The sequence below is a fragment of the Rhamphochromis sp. 'chilingali' genome (assembly GCF_963969265.1).
Source record: "Rhamphochromis sp. 'chilingali' genome assembly, chromosome: 1".
In the NCBI taxonomy this organism is placed as follows: domain Eukaryota; kingdom Metazoa; phylum Chordata; class Actinopteri; order Cichliformes; family Cichlidae; genus Rhamphochromis; species Rhamphochromis sp. 'chilingali'.
In genome coordinates this window covers 53,981,264-54,003,030 of record NC_137929.1, presented here as the reverse complement: position 1 = coordinate 54,003,030, position 21,767 = coordinate 53,981,264, and the positions used below count along the sequence as shown (strand labels likewise).

Genomic DNA, 21,767 nt, shown 5'->3' with positions numbered 1-21,767 from the left:
GCCATGTGCTGAATCTAGTAATAGTTTTTATTCACATGTACTCCTAAACTCAGTTTACAGGCCAAACCAAAGACTATTAAATGCAAGTGAAACACTCAAACCTCCAAGCCCTACCACCAGCATTTACTTACTCCTTTCCATGACAACAGAAAAAAAAAAGTTTTCTTTCAGTAACCAAAATCTTTCTTTAATATAAAAATCCTGAATCCAAGAAAACAACTTTTAAGTTGGTTTTACAGGTGAACTGGTGGTTGATGGAAACAGTATCACCCCTCCAAGTAAACAAATATATAATATAAAAGTAGTTTGTGTGTGGCAAAGTTTATCTAGAAAAAAAAATTTGGATATTTTGAATGTGCCAGTGCAATTCGTATTATATAACTGGACCACACACTAATTCTTCCTGGTCCTTGAGATATTTATATGGACATGGCTGCAGGAAAGGGATCCTATTCTTCAGATTTTCAGCTGAAATTTGGAAACCGTGGGCCTCACTAGAAGAGAACCTGGAGGACACAATAAGCTCTGAGGTGATTTTTATCACAACCTTACATCCTCTCACAACAAGAGTAACATTAGGTGAAAGCATGATAGAAATCTCAACATTTAAGTGTGCACTTTGTGACTATAGAGGCATGAAACAACCAGAAGACCATGTCATAAATCCAGGCTGAGAATTCAGAGTGATTGATGTCATCCAACTGTGGCTGCACAGTCAAGGGAAAACTATTTTTCATCAAACCTGAACTGTGACTTTGATAAACATGATTCAGTTATTACAAGTCTGACACCTGATGAGACCTGTTTAAACTTGGAATGGCATTCACATGATTAAATATGCCAGAGAGCTAGTGCATAAGAGCAGATTTATTTTCACTTTCATTAACATGGCAGAATAAATTACAACACCTTATGAATTCTATGAAAACTGTGCAACAAATTGCTGCCGAGAGTCACACCGGACCTTTGCGTTTTATCAATGCTGTGAGAGACGTATTCTTTCATTTCTACCACAGTTCAGCATAACAAACAGAATCAACATTACACATAGTACACAGCGTACTTCAGTAATTTGCATTGGCACAGTCAAATACTGTCATGTTACAATTAATCAATGTGTCCAAATGTTACCCAGAGCTGTCCTTATTATAAGCAATGTGCAAAGAGCTACAACAATCCAATACAGATAAAGTCTAATGAGAAAGAGAAATGTTTTATTAAAAAAAAAAGAAACAAAAAAAAGGGGAGTGTGCAAATTAAACACGAAAATCTGTAAGACGGAACAAAGTAAAGCATCTTTCAGGTAAACAGAAATGGCATGAATGACAGCAACACTTCCAGAAGGACCAAAAGATTGATCTGTCAAACTACTGGCTCTGCGCTCCAATCATTCTGTTTGGGTTGGCAGCAGTTTTGGGGTCGTGTTGAGACTCTGACGCTTTCAGTTTACCCTGCAGTAAACCGTGCGAGAGTTTAGTCCGAGGACACGAAGCAAAAAACTTTGAAAGCAGCTGCAATCGGTTCCTTGTAGCGCCTACTGTGACAGTTTGCTATCACACGTGTCCTGAGTGTAACTCGACTCCAGTCGTACTTATGGCGGTGTTCCTCTGGGCTTTACTCCAGGCCCAGGGAGAAATTAATGCCGTGAACAATACCAATGATGATGGGTTGCCAAGCAACCAAATATCTGAGCCAGTCGAGAAGCTGCCCGTAAAGGACATGCGTCTTCTCCCAGCTGGAAATTGAGGAATTAAGGACAAAAATCATGTTTTCTAGACAAATTTCAGGGGTGCACTGTACTGATAAAGAACAGTGAAATCAAATAAGTAAAAGCACATTATGTTGAATGTTACAAGGACAATGTTAATACTTTATGCTTTTTCAGTTATTTGGAGATGACTTGCTTCATAGAAATCACTTTCTATGAAGAGCTTAAGAAGTTCCTACTTTTTTGTTCATTAATTCAATGTTATCTTCTCTTTCTAAAGAAAAACAACAACAACAACATATAACAAAAAAAACCCCAGCAATACTTCAATTTTCAGCCCTTAATGGACAGCAAAAGGATACGGGTTGTTCATCATCCTCTTCAAGTCAACCTTCTCATTGCAGTAAGGACACGTCTGCTTTTTACCCACAATGCACCAGCCACGGATGCAGAACTCGTGGAACCTATTGGTTGAGGATCGAGTTAAGGCCGAAAGAGCAACCTGTTTACTGAAATAAATCATCATCATATAAACTCCATCTGTGTAACTAAAGCCATTTTGACTTACAGGCGGCTCCCTGACATATGTAGCTGCTACTTTTCTGCTAAGCTTGGCTGACTAAAGTCACTGAACCAGACCTCGAGCATGTTTTTTCACTTTTGGAGCATTTTAATGTAATCGTATATCAAATAATATCACTTGCTGTGCAGTTAAGAGGCCATCCAATAAATTTGTCCTTGAAGCTAGCAAGCATGAAAGTTAGCGTAACACTCCACCTCTAATATTCTTCAGTTCAAAAAGATGATGGAGACGATGATGGAGGACTCAGTCCTACCTTTGCCCCATGTGACCTAACAATTCACATGTGAATGGGGCAAGTTAGGGTCTCTCAGGAACACCTCCACAGATGATTAAATAACTGGGACTCCCCGTCAGCTGTTGGAGTTGAAGAAGCCCTTCAGATTAGAGGTTAAATGTCTTCAAGAACCTTAAAAGAAGTCGAGCTGCCCTCGATTTAAGCACTTAAGATTCCTGGACCTGGGGATCTATGCAGATATACGTCAAGATCTTTTGAAATTATAAAAAGCCTTTGGACCTGTAGGAAACAACAGGACTTTAGGATACAAGTGTCCACAGGAGAGCTGGTAGGTGTCTTCTATAAATCCTTCCTCCTCCACGTTCACCAGGATCCTCTGACCACAGACCGCACAGATATCATTGGTTAGGCTCCTGCTGGGCATGCCACCCTTGTTGTAGTACTGAAAACACACAGGTGCAACATCAGCAGGCATACACAAATGTTGTTATTGTTTTGTGTTTTACTTTTATTGATTTATATACACAAACAACAGTCAAGTTTCTGTAGCCATTTTCTGTCAAAACTGTTTTTGATTGTGTTTGTGTTAAACTTCAAAAATGATGACAGCCTCCAAGACTATGTGTAGTGTTTGCAAGAACTTAAGCTTAAATGTAATTGTACTTTAAAACACTGTTAGCTTTATTTATTCACAAACCACCTGAAGGCTGCTATGTTAAACTGGGAGGGCAAAAAACGTGTTTTACCCCGATTGTAGAGGCCATGCAGTCCGAACAGATTTCAGCAAAGTCTCTGCCCATGACGCCGTAGTAAAGTCCATAAAACAGCATAATCACACCAACATCCATCGAGTCCTCTGCTTTGATCCTGTACAAAGAGAAAAAGGAATAACTCTGTTATTTAGCTGTACTCATGTCAGTACAGCTAATTTAACTGTACTCAATGGAACTGAGGGGTGTTTAAATGGAGTTATGTAACTACCACTTAGTATCCAAAAAGCCACTAAAGAGGCGTTACACTGTATCTGAAGGTATTCTGTCCTGGACATGTAAAAGGTGAAAGGTCAACTGTTTGACAGCTCACTCAGCCAAAATCATATTTAAGATGTTAAGACCACAGTTTAATCAAATTAACCATATCTTCAACTCTTGACCCCTCAGAGTCACCTGATTTATTAAACTTTAATCTGTTTAAAACATGCAAACATTTACCTTCACAGCATGAATATTTTCTAAGCCAGTTAACCTAGATGAGGTGGATTAGCATTTTGTTGCTCTTAATTATGTTTCCTGTATCCTTTGGCCTGCTGGATATCTTAAGCAAGGGGATACCCACATCTGGACTGAAAGTATGTTTGAGGTCTGTTAAAAACCACAAGCACATCAACTGCAAAATCTAGTTTGTATCAGGATCAGTGGATGCTCTCTTCATGATTTGTTTACCTGCCTATTCAACTTGTGATAAATGTATGGGGACATGAAGGGACATTTATATCCACTGTATCGTCTTCATATACTGGTTCAGAACTGATTTTTCACGGAGTGACTCTGAACTAAAACTTTTCAATACTTCCATTGAAAGAGGTTTATTTGTGTTTTGTCCCACTATCTTAAACTCTTCCATGCAGTTGAAATCTCAAATAAAACAGAACTCAGGGAAACTCAACCAGAAGTCAACACTGTAGCACCCTCTACAGTTCACTGCTACACTTGAGTGGCACTGGTAGCTTTCTGCATGTTTAGCCCGTTCTGGAAATGAAACTCAGCGCAAGTGAAACTTAATGAAGTGAAACTTAATGAAGTGAAACTTAATGAAGTGAAACTCAGTGAAAACAGAAAGCTCAAAAATAAAATGTATTTACAAAGTACACAACTCCAATAACTTGAGTTTCTGACAGTATGTGAAGCAGACTGTGTGTCGTTGCTCTAACTGCTCTACATTTGGATTTCTGAATGCTTTTTGTTTTAATACTTTCAGTGTTTAACAGCCACTATTGTATGAACAGTGGCTCCATTCTGCATAAGGGTTTTGTCAGGAAGGGCATTCAATTCAATTTTATTTATATAGTCCCAAATTACACACAACAGTTGCCTCAAGGCACTTAATATAGTAAAGTAAAGATCCTACAAGAATACAAAAACCAGAAAAAAGCCAGCAATCATATGACCCCCTATTAGCAAGCATTGGAGACAGTGGGAATGAAAAACTCCATAATATAAGGTGAAAAAAATCTGCCAGAACTACGCAGATCTACCTGCTGTGGTAACTGCTTGTGAATAAGGGAACAGCCCAAATTAGTTTTGAATGACCTCTGTGTGATTAAACAAGCTCATTAAGAGCTGAGCTGTCAGCACTGACTCACCTGAAGAAGACGTTGAAGCCGAACATGGTGAACATGATGGCCATGTAGCCCAGAACCCCGACTGCATAACTCAGCTTGTAGATGAGCAGAAACCACTTGTAGACCATCCTGGAAATTCAAAGAGACAAAGACAATAGTTGTCTTGTTAGTTATCATTCACCATGACACACTGTCATGTGTCACTGGACACATCTGCTTTGAATAAAAGGGTTTTAAAATTAGGAGCTAAAGTTCTAATTGGTTTTGCTTTGTTAAATTTTATGTATGTATATCTTTTTATTTGCCTTTGTTTTGCAGTTTTCTGCTGGTTTTATGTTTTTCATCTTATTATAAAGTATTAGGCCAAAAAGCCAAAAAGCCAAAAAGGGCTCCCAAGTGTATAAACAGAAAATACTTAATTTTAAAGCTTAAATTCTACATTATTTATAAACATAATGACCCAGATGTCTACAACTGTAATGGGTCTCTATTTCTAAACTATATATTAATTAGCCAAAGGATAAAATACGGTGTAATTGTATGTAAGTTGCCATACCTCAGATAATCCGTTGTGAAATCTTTGGTCTTTCCTTTATTTCAGTAAAATAAACTCTTTAGTTTGTCTCCACTGTTCCCCTTACCTCGGCGTCCTGCAAGACAGCGGCTTGCGGGTGGCTCTGAAGATGACGTAGCTAGTGATGACGGAGAACATCCCCCACATGGACAGAAAACGCCACCAGTACAGTTTGATGGTGAAGTAAAGAGGAACCACCCACATCTGGACCAGAGTCACCAGCTGTTGAGGACAGAGACAAAGTCCATATTCAGTATCAGACTAAGCCTGCTACATACAGTGGTGCGAATGGTAAACGAAAATAGCACATTTCTTCTCTCCCAGAGGACCAAGTCCTTTATACAATATCCTTCATTCACCCAGTCACACAAACTAAACTTTAGCTGCTTTTTCACTAACATTCACACACATTAACAGCAATTTGGAGTCACCATCTTTCCCAAGGATAATTGCCTGAAGCAGAGTAAATACAACATGAATTATTTAAATTATTTCCAAAAGTTATCCAAACCTACCTGGCCATATGTGAAAAACTAATTGCCCCTAATCCACATAACTGGTTGTGTGACCCTTGTGGGGGAAAAAAAAAAAAAAAAAAAAAAAATGCAAACAACTAACTAACAATGAGCACTGTGGAGGAATTTTGGCCCACTCTTCTTTGCAGAATTGTTTTAAATCAGCCATAATGGTGGAGTTTTGAGCATGACCTGTTTAAGGTGAGGCCAAAGCATCATGACTGGATCATGTCCAGACTTTCACTGAGCCCAAAACCCCAAAACCTTCAATTTGGTGTTTTTGAATCACTCACTCGTGGATTTGTTCTGCTGCATAATTGAGCTAAGCTTAACTGGACATTATCCTTCAGGATTTTCACCTGCAGATGGGGAAACACCATTGTTGTACATCACTGCTAGCAGGAGTGAGTATATGCTAACAGCTGCAGTTAAGCTTACATGTGCAGAACGACACTGACAATGACACAATAAATGCTTGTAAACAAGTGTAAGGCGACTTGTTTCCTCTAAAGGATTTCCTTTGTGAGAAAATAACATCAGTAATGTAGTTAAGGCTATAAAACAGGCAAAAAGGAGCCTGAGAAAACGTAATTCTCAATATTAAAATATAAAAAAATAGTTTTATTTTAAACCTATTCAGCATTACTTTGTATCTACATGAATAACAATGGCACCAGGCAAATAAAGACAAACATCCTGTGCATAAAACTTTGCAGCTTCTAACCACAGCTGATGCCAACTTTATAAAAGGTTTCACACAGGAAAAGGTACAGCAGAAACGTTCAGGACGTGGCCAAATTTATTCTCAAACCGCCTCCTCTAGCTTCTTTCCATCATCAGAGGACAAGAAACTTTTGATCGTTTCTACAACTAAAAATCTGACATTTGGCTTTACAGAAACCTCACCATGTGGCTTGTGCTTACCAGAATTATTGGGCCATACTCAACCTTACAACTTCCACTGCATGCTTAAACTTTTGTTAGTATGGTCATGATGCACATGGTTAAAGCTGTTAACACTCCACACTTTAACTGCTCAAATGATTACGCAGAAATCAATATGAGACCAATTCAAATTAAAAAACAAAAAAAACAAAAACAGCAGCAATTCACTACCTCTGAAGTGGCCATACAGTCTAAAAATTGTGGCCTTGACTATTTAACATGTTTTGTTCATAAACACTCAATTACTTTCAATTTTATTTTATTTATACAGCACCATCGCAACAACAGTCGGCTCAGAGCACCTTATACTGTATTGTAGGGATGCAACGATACCAATTTTTTCAAACCGATACGATACCGATACTTGGATCTGAGTACTTGCCGATACCGAGTACAAAAACCAATACTTCTACCACACACACACACACACACACACACACACACACACACACACACACACACACAATGAATTGGAAGACAGGTTTTATTTTATTCTCTGCCGATAATAAATAATATCTTAATAAAAATGACCACAAAAAAATTTCAAGTGAAAAATAAGCACTTCTGTTAAATTATTGCAGAGTCTCCACATTGTAATTTAACAAAATATCACTGAACTATTGGCACTGTCTCGAGCTTTCGGAATAATAAATAAACACTTCTGTTTGGAATAAAATAAATACAAATTAGGTTTGAGAATAAAATAAATTTTAAATTGTTGCAGAGTGTCCATATTGTAAACAAACAAACAAAATAACGAAAGTATTTGGCATTGACGAACGAACTCCCCATCTGCCCGTGGATCATCAGTCCACTGTGCCGTTAAACCAAGGACTGACATCGTGCACACACTGCTTGTCTTTACCTCTTTAGAAAGTTTTGGCACCATTATCTCCCTGATGTGTGGGCGGCTGGGAATTTCATATCGCAGCTCGAGTATGCTGAGAAGAATCCTATGTTTTCCACGACTGGCATTGGCTGGTCATCCAGAGCGATACAATGAGTCAGAGCCTCTGTTATTTTAACTGCCCGTGGATTTTCTTTTGACATTTTTCATCACTTTTCCAAAAACCTGCGTTAAAGTTGGCTGTTCCGGTCCACACTGCTGACATTTTGTTTAGCCTAGCTACAGCAGCCTCCAGTTTCTCTTTTTTTATCTGGAGCTGCCAGTCTGACTCCTCTAACCTTGTGCCTGTTTAGCACGGGATGTCCCCCTAGTGGCCAATCTAAAAAACTACAACAAAAATGACAAGCCACCCTCTGATTAATGAAATAAGTTAGTATCGGTTCATGGTATCGGTTAACTTTTACAAGTATGAGTACACACACATTTTACAGTATCGGCCCCGATACCAGTATCGGTATCGTGCATCCCTACTGTATTGTAAAGACCCCACAATAACACAGGGAAACCCCCAACAATCAGAGAACCTCCTATGAGCAAGCACTTTGGCGGCAGCGGGAAGGAAATTCTTCCTTTAAACAGGAAGTAACCTCAGACAGAACCAGACTCAGGGAGGGGCGTTTTTATTTTATTTTTTGGCTGTTGTACATTGTAGATGGTTCCTTCCCAGAGAGATCAGTGCTGTTTGTTCAGGTGGGATTCACATGAGCTTGTACCTCACTGTCTGAAAGTAATGTAGTGCACAGACTGCTCTCTCAAAAAATTTTAACCCCATCCCCAAAATTTAAATGTATTATTTAACCCTCTGGGGTTGACAGACGCAGCGGCACGATTTAAGATGACAGCAAGAGAGCCTGAAATTCCGTTTGAATTTGTGTTGAAAGTGCAAACTTCAAACTACGTACCAGTTTTTAAATTGTGTTGATAGGCCAAGAAAAAGTTATGATTAATAATATTCACATACTCCCCGCTTACTGCAAGAAGAGACGATAAACACCAAACTTTCTAAAGACAGCGCTCGCATTGCAAGCGAAACCCCACCCCACAACATGGCATCCCCGTTCTTACTGGTGAAAAATTAACCACATCAATCAATCAATCACTCAAAAAAAAAAAAAAAAAAAAAAAAAAAAAAAGAGAAAAGGCAACCTACAACATTTGGTTGCTGAGGCTGAGGGGAAAATTTTGAGCAAGTGATGGACAGCAATATTGATAGTGAGTTTTGAAAATTTGTTGTTGTTTTAAGTGTCACAACAATGAGACGGCTACTTAATGTGGATCAGGCATTGAAACCTTTTTTAGGCTGGAAGTAGTTTCGGAGCTGGACTCTGAGCTGGAGAGTGACGAGTATGACGATGAAGTGGAAGACTACAAGAGGTAAAGAGGGGAAGAGGAGGGGAGGAAGAAGAGCCTCTCACATCCACACAGAGTGCACTAGGAGGTCTGCAGAGAGAGGGAAGGCGTGACACACCCACCAGGTCCAGATCTCCACTGGCCCAGGCAGCAGAGCCACACCTCAGCTCTGAGTCCTGGAAGTCAGAGAAGGAGGCTGACATTGCCCCAGAATTTAGCAGGAGAACACCAGGAGTCCAGATAGAGACATTTTGCCCTCATAGTCCAACAGACTTTTTCTTATCGTTTTTTTCTACTCACACAGTCAATACAAATTTGTGCAAACACGAACAAAAATGCTGCAAATAAAAAAATAAAAAAACAAAAATCATAATTTAGGCAAAAAATACAAATGCACTGAGACAGAACATCTCTATCAGTTTTTTGGTCTCCTGATTTACATGTCACTTGTGTCACTTCCAAGTCTCAGATTACTGGAGACAGAATCATATCTTGTCTGTGCCCCTTCCATCCATAGTGATGATGAGAGACAGATTCTTCACCATATTTTGGAACATCCACCTCAGTGATCCTGAGGTGGATTTTAAAAAATTGACGCAAAGAAGGGAACACCAGTTATAAGTATTTGGGGGTTGTTCTTGATAAGACTCTGTCCTTTGAGTCACATCTTGCTGCTACAGTGAAAAAGGCTCAACAAAGACTGTACTTTTTAAGGAGGTTGAGAGGTTTTAATGTTTCATCTGAAATGATGACTCTTTTTTACAAAAGTTTTATTGAATCTGTTTTAACCTTCTGTATCATTGCTTGGTACGGCAATATGTCCCTGAATAATAAGACCAGACTTAACAACCTGGTTAAAGTGGCTGGCAAGATTTCAGGGAGGTCTCAGGTCCAGCTTGTGGACTTTTATAACAGGCAGGTGCTGAGGAAGGTGACCTCTGTCTTGTTGTGTTCAGATCATCCTCTCTCTAATGATTTTCAACTGCTTCCATCAGGTCGTCGTTACAAAGTGCCTGCAGTGAAGATAAAGAGACATAGATTGTCTTTTGTACCTACTTCTATTATCATGGTTAATAACACTAAACCATAAGTGCTGTTGCCACTGCACGTTGCACTTTTTTTTTTGATGATAAAATTTAGGTTGTTTTCTCAGGCTTATATTATTTTTGTGTGTGTATGTGATGTATTTGTTTGCCTTCGTCAAAGGAGCTTGCAAAGAAAAGTGTCTGGACTTCTTTAAGTTACTTGAAGACGTTTCACCTCTCATCTGAGAAGCTTCTTCAGTTCTAAGGTCAAATGGTGGAGAGTCCCAGATATAAACCTAGTGGGAGTGACCCCCCACAGAGGGACAAAAGGACCCCCTGGTGATCCTCTAATCGCCTGAGCCAAGGTGTGAAACTGGATGTGGGCCCCAATCAGCCAGAGTTTCAGGTGAGTTCATTGTGAAACCTGGCCCCACCTTATCATGCGAATTCCTGAGGTCAGATGGCCCAGGCTGTGAGTGGGCGTTAAGGTGTCTGGGAAGGGATCTCAAAACTGGATTATAGATGGCAGAGAGAAATTAAGGTTTCCTTGACTTCTTTGACTTGACTTGATACCAGCTAACCAGGCCTGTGAAAGTGGACAGTTAAATAAAGCTGTGATGTATAAAGGTGAATTCGAGTTGGTTAACCTTCTGCTCTCATATTAGGGGTCATCACAGTAGCTCATCTGCCTCCTTCACTCAGTCTCTAACATCCTCCTCTATTGTGCCAACTCAGCTGATTTGCCTATTTTCTTTGGTAAACAGAAATTCAAATACGTCTGAGTATTAAACAGCTAGTGGGATGAAACATGAAAATACATTTCTGTAGAAATACCACACAGAATTGGTCTCAGGTCTCAGGTCCAGCTTGTGGACTTTTATAACAGGCAGGTGCTGAGGAAGGCCACCTCTGTCCTGTTGTGTTCAGATCATCCTCTCTTTAATGATTTTCAACTGCTTCCATCAGGTCGTCGTTACAAAGTGACTGCAGTGAAGACAAAGAGACATAGACTGTCTTTTGTACCCAGTGCTATTATCATAGTTAACAACACTAAACCATGAGTGTTGTTGCCATTGCACTTTTTTGATGAAAAATCTAGGTTGTTTTATCAGGCTTATATTATATTATCTTGGTGAGTGATGTGTTGGTTGTCTGTTTGTTTGTTTGTACGGACATACTGCAAATCAATTTCCCGTTCGGGACAATAAATTGACCATTGACCAGGCCATGACAAGCATTTTAGAGTCAGGCCTCTAAATGATGAGATCCTCAGTGCCTGCCAGGCTCATTACCAAAAAGGAGGGAGTTGTCAGTAGATGGTGGATGAACCAAAGCAAAAACTGGGATGACACAATATATGAAAGACAAATCAACTAAATGGGGGGTGAAAATGTTTATATTGGCTGAATCAAGAAGTGGCTACACCATCAGCTTTACCATATACACTGGCAAGAATCAAACTTCAAGTGAGCATGGGCTGGCCTATGATGTGGTGATGAACCTCATTCAGCTTTTTTGTCTTGGCACTGGATACCATGTTTACTAGGGGTGCAACGATACACAAAATTCACGGTTCGGTTCGATACTTTGGTGTCACGGTTCGATATTTTTTCGATACAAAATAAAATGTTCATGCCTTTTTAATTTGTCATTTATTAAAATTATAAATATATATTTTAACTCAAAAGTACAGTTTTTAAATTTAACCCTAACCCTTGTGCGTGTTTTTTATTTTGACAGCGAATGCGCACCTGCGGACCACTTATGTGCACCCCTGGTTATTTAGCTCATCATGTTGCAGCCACAGAAATTATTTTGTCCATGAAACCATAAAGCTGCACTTTCTTTTTGCCTTATAGTCTGATTTGTCATAACTTTTCCGTTTTGCGGTAAGCTTTTCTTTGGCTGTCACTGCACAAATTATCATCACTCACCAATCAGTACTGTCGCTCTCTATACACAGTTCGCGCGATTGCAAAGTGAAAGCAAAAAACAAGCGCAAATTCAAACGCGATTTCAATATGTCACATATTGACAGTGGCTCACCGATGCCAATGACATAATTACCCAGCTACATTTCCGAAAGAATGCAAAAGCATTGACATATATTTTTCCTTCCTACAATAGCCCGACGGGCAGGGCAGAGATAGATTTTGGTAGCCCGACTGGAAAAATCTCTAGCCCCAGGACGTCGGGCTAGCGATTTTGCAAGCCCTGTATCTGATTGAGGAATCACTCATCTTTGGAAAAGAGAGTTTATTACAGAGAAATGTCTCTTTCCAAAATAAAAGCTATACTATACGCTTCTTCTGGGCTATATTCTCAGCAGCATATTAAACATATCAGGTCCCCATAAGGAGAATCATGTGCTAACGGCTGTCTAAATGACTCGGGTAAAGTTTGTAGCATGCATGCTTGTTGTTTTTGTCTTTGCACTAGGATGATGTCGGCGTAAATGTGCAGTCATATTCGTTGTGTTCCCACTAGTGCTTTCAGGTTAACCTCGTTAAAATGACCTTAACACCACAACACGGCAAATCTCCGTTAACGAGCTACCCCTGATAGCCCCGTGCATGGGGCTAGACAGCCAACACATTAACGAGCTAACTGCGCTAACACACTAGCTCCCACCCATGTAATTGAGCATTGCATGGCACATCCAACATACTGTGTTACTTTGGTCCATGATGCGCTTACCTTCAGGGTAGAGCTGGGCGATATGAGATTTTTTCATATCACGATATGTTTTTTTCATTTCAGGCGATAACGATATCTATCACGATATAAGCCAAATAACTATATTTGTAAGATTTAAATGTGCCGCTGCTCACAAGTAAAATGTGAAATAATCAGCAGCTTGTTTTTATTTAAATATTTATTTCCCATAATAAGTTCAACAGGGTAGATGTACTTAAGGAACATGAGACTTTTTCAGATAAATAAAGGCAAATATTGCAAACTACACAAAAGGCAGCCGCTAAAGCGTTTAAGTTTCAAAATAGAACAAACGAAACAGACTAAATTGTCAATTCCACTTAGAAACAAAATATTAATTCTAAAAATAAATCTTAGTTTGTTTTACAGAAGAACAGACAAAACTGACTAACTTTTGTCAATATCAAATAAACTGAGAACTAAAAGGAAATTCTCAATCTCTCCTTGTTGTATAGCTTAGCTTTTCAAACAGTTTTAACAGTTACTTTAGTCTGACAAAAGCCGAATGACGAATTAGCGCTTCCAGTCAGAGACTGAGGCTACGTCCACACGTACACGGGTGTTTTTGAAAACGGAGATTTTTCGTTTTAAAAAATAATCCCGTCCACACATAAAGGCAGAAATGAAGGAAAACGCTGCTATGAACATGCCAAAGCAGCAGGTGGCGCTAGATTCCTAACCGTGCAGAAATGTTGGCCAATCAGAAGTCTAGAAGCCTCGGTGGGAAAAAGTAAACAAAGCTGTCGTATGTGTGGACGGACAGTAACTGTGTGTATATGTAAGCATTTAAACACTGCAGAGAGTAGAATTAACAGTAACAGTATTGTAGAAATTCGTTTCACCGAAACAATAACGTGGCGCACAGTGTGACGCATGCACCCGTTTATTGTATTTCCAGACTTGCTTTCGGCACAATTTACAGTGCACGCTACTCTGTTTTTTGTCAGACTTGAAATAGCCGAAATACCTTCACATTACAGAACTTCTATGGCTCTTCCGTTCGACAATCTCTCCGGCATTGGAACCATCATCTGTTTTCTCTTCGGTCACGCTCGGTTGATTTTTCTAGTCGGCACACTCATTTCCTCCATTACGCGCTGGCACCATTACCCGCTGGCTGCTTCCCAAACAAACACACGTGCGGCTTGGCACTTGTGCTGTATGTAACAAGTCACGCGATGTGACGCTGCGGCTGTGATTGGTTCGGCTCTGCGCTACTTAATTTGGATTGGTTGACCTTTTTTTTTTTTTTTTTTTTATTTAAAGAGGACAAGAGCGGCAGGTCTATCGCGATAGCTTTACTCTATCGAGTAAAAGTTATATCGCGATACATATCGTTATATCGCCCAGCTCTACTTCAGGGTCATACGTCACATGAAAACCAAAATAATTCCAAACGCCAAATCTGAATGAGGGTGGGGGAGGTTCAATTTGCCATGTTGCAAGGAGAGCTTAACTTCTGTCTCGCTAGCTTGCCCTGCGCTCTTCCTTCTGACGATGCTGTCTGTGTTGAGCGCTCAGTGGATCTGCGCTCGACAGTGCAGCCTAGGCGGAGTAGTCGAACGCAGATTCACTGAGCGCTCCACACAGACACCATCGTCAGAAGAAAAGTTGATAAAATAAATTACAAATTTTGTATTGTTCGATACATATGCGTACCGAACCGAAAGCACTGTATCGAACGGTTCAATATCGATACGAATATCGTTGCACCCCTAATGTTTACATAGACAATTTTTATACCAGTCCCAGACTGTTTCTGGACCTGACCAGCATGAGGTTTGGTGCATGTGGTACCTACAAGGAAAACAGAAAAGGATGTCCCAAAGACAGGGCAAATGCTCTGAACAGAAAATGTCAGAGGATCTGAGATGGATCAGAGGGCCCACTTGTTTTTGTGAAGTGGATGGACACACGGGAGGTGTCCATGTGCTCCACCATCCATCCCTGCATTTTCAGAGGAGACGGTGAAGAGAAAGGTGAAGGATGGACACTTAGCTATCGGAGAAATCCCCTGCCCCACACCAATCATGGCATATAATAAAAATAGGGGTGGGGTTGACCTGTCTGACCAGCTCATTCAGTATTATTTCACTCACAGAAAAACTGCCTGCTGGTACAGGACCATGTTGCTGCATTTTGTGGACATTGCGACAACAAATGCATTCACCTCGCATCATGAGATATGCAGTGCCAACCAGGTTCAGCCCATAGCGCACAAAGATTCCATAGTGTTTGTCAGCTTTGTGGGATGGACAAGACAGGTGTTCCCCACAGCAGGAGAGCTGAACACATTCCTGTTCAAACTGTCACCGACACAGACGCTGCCCAAAAAGCCACTAAAGGCAGACTCAAATGTAAGCGCTGTCTCCAGGAGGACAACAGGTGGAGTGACACACCCTGAAAGTGTCAAGCCTGTGGTGTGCCCCTGTGCCTTGTGGTGAAGAGTTGTTTGAAAAATTCTACATAGGTTTTTAAAATTTACTTTTTATATTAAACATGATTTGTTAAACATGTTTGTGGTTTTTACCATAAAAAAAGGGACAAATCAGTGCCTTTAGCCTCCCTGCTGGCAGCACTCACATTGTAGGAGCGGTGGTGCCTCTGCTTCCACTGCACCAGGACTATCTGAGCCACCACCAGCGTGGCGATGAGGATCAGCACCATCTCTGCGTGCATGGCCTCATGTCCTCTGTGCTTCATGTGCAGGCGCTCGTGTTGCACCCTGTAAAGATGAAGAGGAGGATTAAGAAAGGAGTGAAGCATGTGCCAGAGAGTCAGGACTAAACATGAATTTGTGGGGGGCAAAAGCTGCATTTATTTTCATATTTGTTTAAAAAAAACTAAAAAGCAGATGTTTTTGGATATAACGTATAAAGAAAATACAGAAGAGGGTGTACTCACTTCCAGTTTTCTCTGTGTGTCATTTTCAGCAGGTCGTCCTGGAATGAGGGACAGAAATAGCAGCTGGGAGCTTTGTGGGTCTCACTGGACACTAATGTAGGTTAACACAACTTCCTAAACTGAGAGACAAGCTATTTGATGAACTGTGTTTCCCGCCTCTACCATAACAACATAAGACCTAATGTTTCTGTAATAAGAAAGGCGTTTCCTTAAACATGCCTCTGTTGTGCCACGTCGAAGCCACAGTATTCACAGCTCACCTGAACTACGGAGCTAATTAGCCTCAGTTAGCCGCTGTTTTCTTCACTTGCCACGGACAGTAACGGTCGTTAAAGTTTATAAACAGCTAGACTGAAGAGTTTAGTTCACTCACCTGGGGATGTACACCCGCCATCGTCTTGCTTTCTGTGCAAGCTATCCGGCAACCAGCAGCTAGCTTAGCCCGGTCCCTACTGACCGAGTAAGGAAGGCTAAGGGTGCCAAAATTAAACGCGATTCAGAGCGACCCCTCCTTGTCAGCTATGAACAAAGCTATCATAGTTTCATTTTTAAATCAGACATTATTTAACACTTTTCCAATTCAGTTTAGGTTGAGTTAGTTTCCAGAGAGGGTGAAGTTACTAAATTGTGAGAATTATTTTTCTGTCAATCCTAATTTCAATTATTTGCCTGTATGTATCAGGACATTTTGTTAAAATTGTTTGTTTTTCCTAAGGTAACATCTCTCTGAGTGAGACAAGGCTCAACACGGTTGGTTTATGCTTGAAGTACCCAGAGTTGTGTTCAATTTTGTATCCATAACAAATCCTTCACTGGGGTGGCATAAGGAGGACCCACAGGAAAAATAAAGTAAAGCAAAACTGTCATTGAAAAATACAAGCTTTTAATAATAGTAATTAATAATAACCCATTAGCATTATATAAAAACACAGTACTGCATAACAGTGTAAAAGTCAGTTGCTTAGAAATATGTAACTTTTTTACCAAGTAGAAAATCAGGTACACCCATTTACCTACTTAATTTGACGAACTTCTCAGCCAACACCAACTCAACATTTCATGTATAGCCTGATTTATTCCCAAAATAGTCCGACACACTGGGTTTTCACAGTATAGTGAACTAATATAGTTGTTCAATGTCTGAAAACATTTCACAAATGTTATTCTGTAGTGTTAAAATTTACATGATGCAATTTATGTTCTCTGGGATTCTTCTTCACGTCACTGAGTTAGATGTTGAATAGTTTTCATCAGTTACAATCTATCAAATATTTAAGCATTTGCCCAAGCAATGCAGCCCAACGAGAAGCAACAGTGTACAGTCTAAAACCCCTTATTTGAATGACAATTTCAGCAAGAGAAGACAGATTAAAAACAAAATCTTTCGACACCTATTGGATCTTTATTACTTTAAAAATTATGTACAAGTAAAAATACAAAAAAACTAACTCTTTGCCAGCATGCATGGAAAACAAAAACCAGTTATTTCAAAACTAAGAACATCTCATTTATAGTCACAAAACTGCTAGCTTGTTTTCTGTTCAAGATTCATTTTATTTTTAAGATTAGATGACAGCCATCTTTCAAACTTCAACCTACAAAAAAAAAAAAAAAAGAAAAAAAAAACAAAACAAAACAAAACAAAAACCCTACACAGCTGACTCATGTTTGATTGCAGGTCCATCAACGTTGACGTCCAGCCTGAAAGTGAGATAAATTGAGATAAAGTTAGATCTGGAAGAGAAGAGTTCACAAGCAAAGCTGCAATCTAATGTTCGCTCAGACATCCAAGGAAGATTTGAACCATCTTTGGTGTTTAAACCTCTGGTGGAAACTACGAATGGCAGGAAAAATCATCATCACAGCGATAAACTCTTCAAAGACGTAAGACTTCAACAAGTAACCGTACATACCAGCTTTAACAGCCTGGAGCCTTGTATCCGTGGCAATTATCTCCCTGAAAGGAAGAATACAATTTAGTTCTTAGAACAAAGACATTCAAAAGTAGAACTACAATCCTCTAATGTTTGCTCAGACATCCAAGGAAGATTTGAACCATCTTCGGTGTTTAAACCTCTGGTGGAAACTACGAATGGCAGGAAAAATCATCATCACAGCGAACATTCCCCTTCCACGTTTTAATAAAGACTGTGGCTTCACGGGCATTTAAGGGGAAAACAAACAAAAAAAAAATCTATACGTGATTGCTATCACATGTACTTTTTTAGGGGGAGAAACTCAAGAGTTAAATGGCTACAGTCAAAGTTAAAGGGGACACATCTACAACACCCCAGGACTTTAAAGCAGAGTACAAACTTACAAACATACAAGTAATGTGACCCAATTTTGTCAATGTTCAAATGGTGATAATTATAACCAAAAAAAAAAAAGGATCCAATATCCGTTTTTGTAACTACAGTGTCATACATCATAGTCAAGAACAGCTTGGAATACGTACCAGCGTCAGGAACTCTGACCACCAACACTGGTGCTGGAGAGTCTGCAGGTTGATCCTTTACAGAAACATCCATTCAGCCTGAAAGTGAGATCGGGTTTAGGTCAGTACATAAGGCAGAAAGACACAAGATACAACAGGAATTAAATGTTCGCTCAGACATCCAAGGAAGATTTGAACCATCTTTAGTCTGTAGACCTCTGGTGGAAACTACGAATGGCAGGAAAAATCATCATCACAGCGAAACAATTTCAAAAGGTAAAGTCCAAAATATTAACAAATACATACCGGGAGCAGCTTTGGTGACACAACAGGTTTACAGCTGGTGGGCATAACTGAAGACGTTCATCCTGAAACAGAGATTGAGGCAGAGTCAGCTCTGAAAGAAGACGTGTCAATAACAAGAGTTGTCTGTGAAGGTTCTCAGTCATCAACAAGAGTTAAACTTCAAAGTGTTCGCTCAGACATCCAAGGAAGACTTGAACCATCTTTGGTGTTTAAACCTCTGGTGGAAACTACGAATGGCAGGAAAAGCGTCATCACAGCGAACTGTAAACTCCTCAGAGCAGCTGTACCGCGATCAAATGACCTTTAATAGCTTACCCAGAATCAGGTGCAGTGATGCTGATCCACATCTGCTCCTCTCTGTCCAGAACTCCCTGAACCCAGCATGCTAACACAGCTGAACAGCTTCATGACTTTTACTGAAGGCCATTCTCTGCAACGACTGGCAGAAACAGAAAATATGAATGTTAGGAGCAAGAAGTGACAATCTGATTTAAAACAATATATATATAAAAAAAAATTTCCCTTCAGTCGCTCAGACATCCAAGGAAGACTTGAACCATCTTTGGTGTTTAAACCTCTGGTGGAAACTACGAATGGCAGGAAAAATCATCATCATAGCGACTGACTGGGGGTTTACAGATTTAAGACACTTTTCCAGGGGAAAAAAGATTTAGATTCTCTCGGTATTTCAGAGAAAATATAAAGTAATTAAAATTTGCGTTCTCAATTTGTATGTCTAGAAATTAAAGACGTACACTGTACAGTCTACCCTGGAAAAAGCAGTTCAAAGAAATCCTTAAAAACTGAAAATCACTATGCCCATGATGAGTGAGCTAGAGGCCAGGCACAGATTTAACTGGTCAGCAAGTATTTTCTTACACTGTACAAGTTTTAGTTAATGCGTCAGTGGGTAACTTAACTGATTAACTCACCTGCAGATTTTAGTTCTTGAGGAATTCACCCCATCTTGCATCCTGATGCACCAGAGCACCTTCCACACAGTGCTGTCCCAGTTAAGCTCATTCTCTGTGGCTGATGGGAACCTGTGGAGACACTTGCTGCATTAGAAAGCCAGCATGTTAGCAGTAGCTGCTAATTAGGAACAGCTAGTAACGCTCAGACATCCAAGGAAGATTTGAACCATCTTTGGTGTTTAAACCTCTGGTGGAAACTACGAATGGCAGGAAAAACATCATCACAGCGCAGGAAGACGCTTCATATGCATAACAAAAAGCACAAAGGAAAACTTACCTTGACTGTGCTGGAGACAAACTGTTGTGTGTGTCATCCTCGTCAAAAAGAACGCTGTTGAAGCGTCAACATCAAGCTGAAAGAAGAAAACACCATTCAGTTAATAGTTCAAGGCCACAGTGACCAGAGTAACTGGATCTCAAGAGAGTTAAATCAGTACAATTACTACACATTAGCTTTTACACTAGTCTACAGATCTGTGCATCTACAAAAGGGCCAAAATTTTGACACCATTAGCCTTTGCGATCTTGTTTTACTTAATTTATAAATACAGATTAGGCATAAAATGTTTTCTATGATTTAGTAGTTCCTATGACAATTTAGTAGGTGTGTGCATACCATGTATTTTCTTTTAAAGTAAAGAGTTCTTATTTGATTTTATTCAAGTGGCTATTTTACTGACACCGGCAATTTGTAACTTTGCTATGAAAACTACATTTCATTCTTATTAGTCTTAAATAAGCAACTGATTTCAAATCTGATTGTGGCAGACATTTTTTTAATTATATCATGTAAATTAGTCAAAACCTAAAAAAAAAAAAAAGCCTGCATCTAGTTAATGTTTAAACAGTTTCCTTTAATACAGGTTTGCTCTGAATCTGTACTTTTGCACTTTTTGTAGTTAGGGGGATTTTTTAAAATGATTTTATTTTTCATGCATTTTTAGTAAGTAACCCATTCATTAACCGTATACCTAAAATAACTGAGCTTAATGCGGTTTCACCATATCTGATACCAAAGGTCTAGTTCCCTGATTATAATTTGTGCAACACCCCCACCACGTGTTCAGCTGATGGAAATTTCTGGATACTCCTTGCTTATCGTTTTAAATAAAGGGCGCGTTTAAAAAAATAGTAATAAAATTGTAAAAATTATAAAACAATTGAGCTATTATTGACATGCCTATTGATAAAACTTAAAATTATTACATCTTCAGTCACATTTTAGACCCTCTTCATGCCACCACATGGTTTTAACATATATATCATTTGTATGTATGACTGACGCAGCGGTGTAACTCTAACTGAACCGTAATTAACTCTGAATAAACTCTACAGACGTGATGTTACGAGAAAACCACGTGACAAGTTTACAACGACTCCCACACAATCTGCCACCATCCGTGAAATAAACGCCTCATCGCTGGTAAATATCGGCACGTTACATCTCAACACAAAGTAATTAATAAATACAACGTTACATTTATTAAATCAAATAAAGATTAAACGCATATTTACCCAGACGGAGACCAACACCCTCCACCTCGACTGCAGGCTCAAATGACGGAACACAGAGTTCCTCACCCTTTTATCTACAGGCGGCGACTAAATGGTGTAATTCAGTTTTACCGCCGCCTGCTGGACCGGAGGCTGAACTGACACAGTTAGTGCCTTCTTTTTAAAATGTTATGTATTAATTTCACGTAAATAAATAACTAATGCATGTCATATACATAACAATTTCATATTATATTTCTATTTATTGATATAATACATGGCACATGGTTTCAAAAATATTTAACTCTGGTTAAATGGTGACATGGTGCGTTATCCTGCTGGAAACAGCCATCAGAAAATGGGTACACTGTAGTCATAAAGGGATGGACAGGGTCAGCAACAATACTCAGGTCAGCACAGGCCTGTGGTGTTTAAATGATGTTCAGGTTGTATTAACACCATACTTGCACCACCTGCAGCAGCATGAATCATTGATATGAGACAAGATAGAACCATGCTTTCATATTCCAGCCCTACCGTCACAGCAGAGATTGAGACTCATCACACCAGAAAAGTTTTGTGAATTTAGCCTCAGTTTCCACCGAGTGTGGCCTTCTGCTGCCTTCCTATCAGATTGAAGCAGTCTGACCACTCTCCTCTGACCTGGATATTTTTCTCTTTTTCAAACCCTATTGATGAGTGTTGAGGAAAATCCCAGATCAGCCATTTCTGAAATACTCAGACTGGCAACAAC

The 21,767-nt window shown here is 39.6% G+C and overlaps 2 protein-coding genes and 1 long non-coding RNA gene across 3 annotated transcripts in view; 1 reads left to right on the top strand and 2 right to left on the bottom strand.

Annotated features, from left to right (window-relative positions):
• LOC308408916 (sterile alpha motif domain-containing protein 3-like) overlaps positions 1–21,767 on the top strand; it is a gene marked incomplete at its 3' end in the record, with an annotated part of 264,006 nt that overhangs the window by 43,982 nt on the left and 198,257 nt on the right. The window lies entirely within an intron of this gene.
• On the bottom strand, positions 1,545–16,207 carry LOC308393414 (RING finger protein 175-like). Its single transcript, XM_080877165.1, has 9 exons — positions 16,176–16,207; positions 15,803–15,840; positions 15,482–15,623; positions 5,509–5,663; positions 4,889–4,996; positions 3,273–3,393; positions 2,835–2,968; positions 2,071–2,172; positions 1,545–1,735 (listed from the first exon to the last, which is right to left on the bottom strand). The coding sequence occupies exons 1-9, from the start codon at positions 16,194–16,196 to the stop codon at positions 1,615–1,617; spliced, it is 942 nt and encodes a 313-aa protein (XP_080733291.1). The 5' UTR covers positions 16,197–16,207; the 3' UTR covers positions 1,545–1,614.
• Positions 17,739–19,953, bottom strand: LOC308404535. Its single transcript, XR_013973144.1, has 6 exons — positions 19,797–19,953; positions 19,478–19,588; positions 18,861–18,984; positions 18,546–18,607; positions 18,261–18,338; positions 17,739–17,759 (listed from the first exon to the last, which is right to left on the bottom strand). It is a non-coding gene; the product is annotated as an uncharacterized lncRNA (long non-coding RNA).

Excerpts from the sequence above, each read along its gene's own strand:
- LOC308393414 (XM_080877165.1), bottom strand. The coding sequence starts at position 16,196 with ATGGCGGGTGTACATCCCCAG. Across the intron at positions 15,624-15,802 it reads ACACACAGAGAAAACTGGAA|GGTGCAACACGAGCGCCTGC; the intron begins GTGAGTACACCC and ends TCATCTTTACAG. Across the intron at positions 3,394-4,888 it reads GGCTTCAACGTCTTCTTCAG|GATCAAAGCAGAGGACTCGA; the intron begins GTGAGTCAGTGC and ends CTCTTTGTACAG.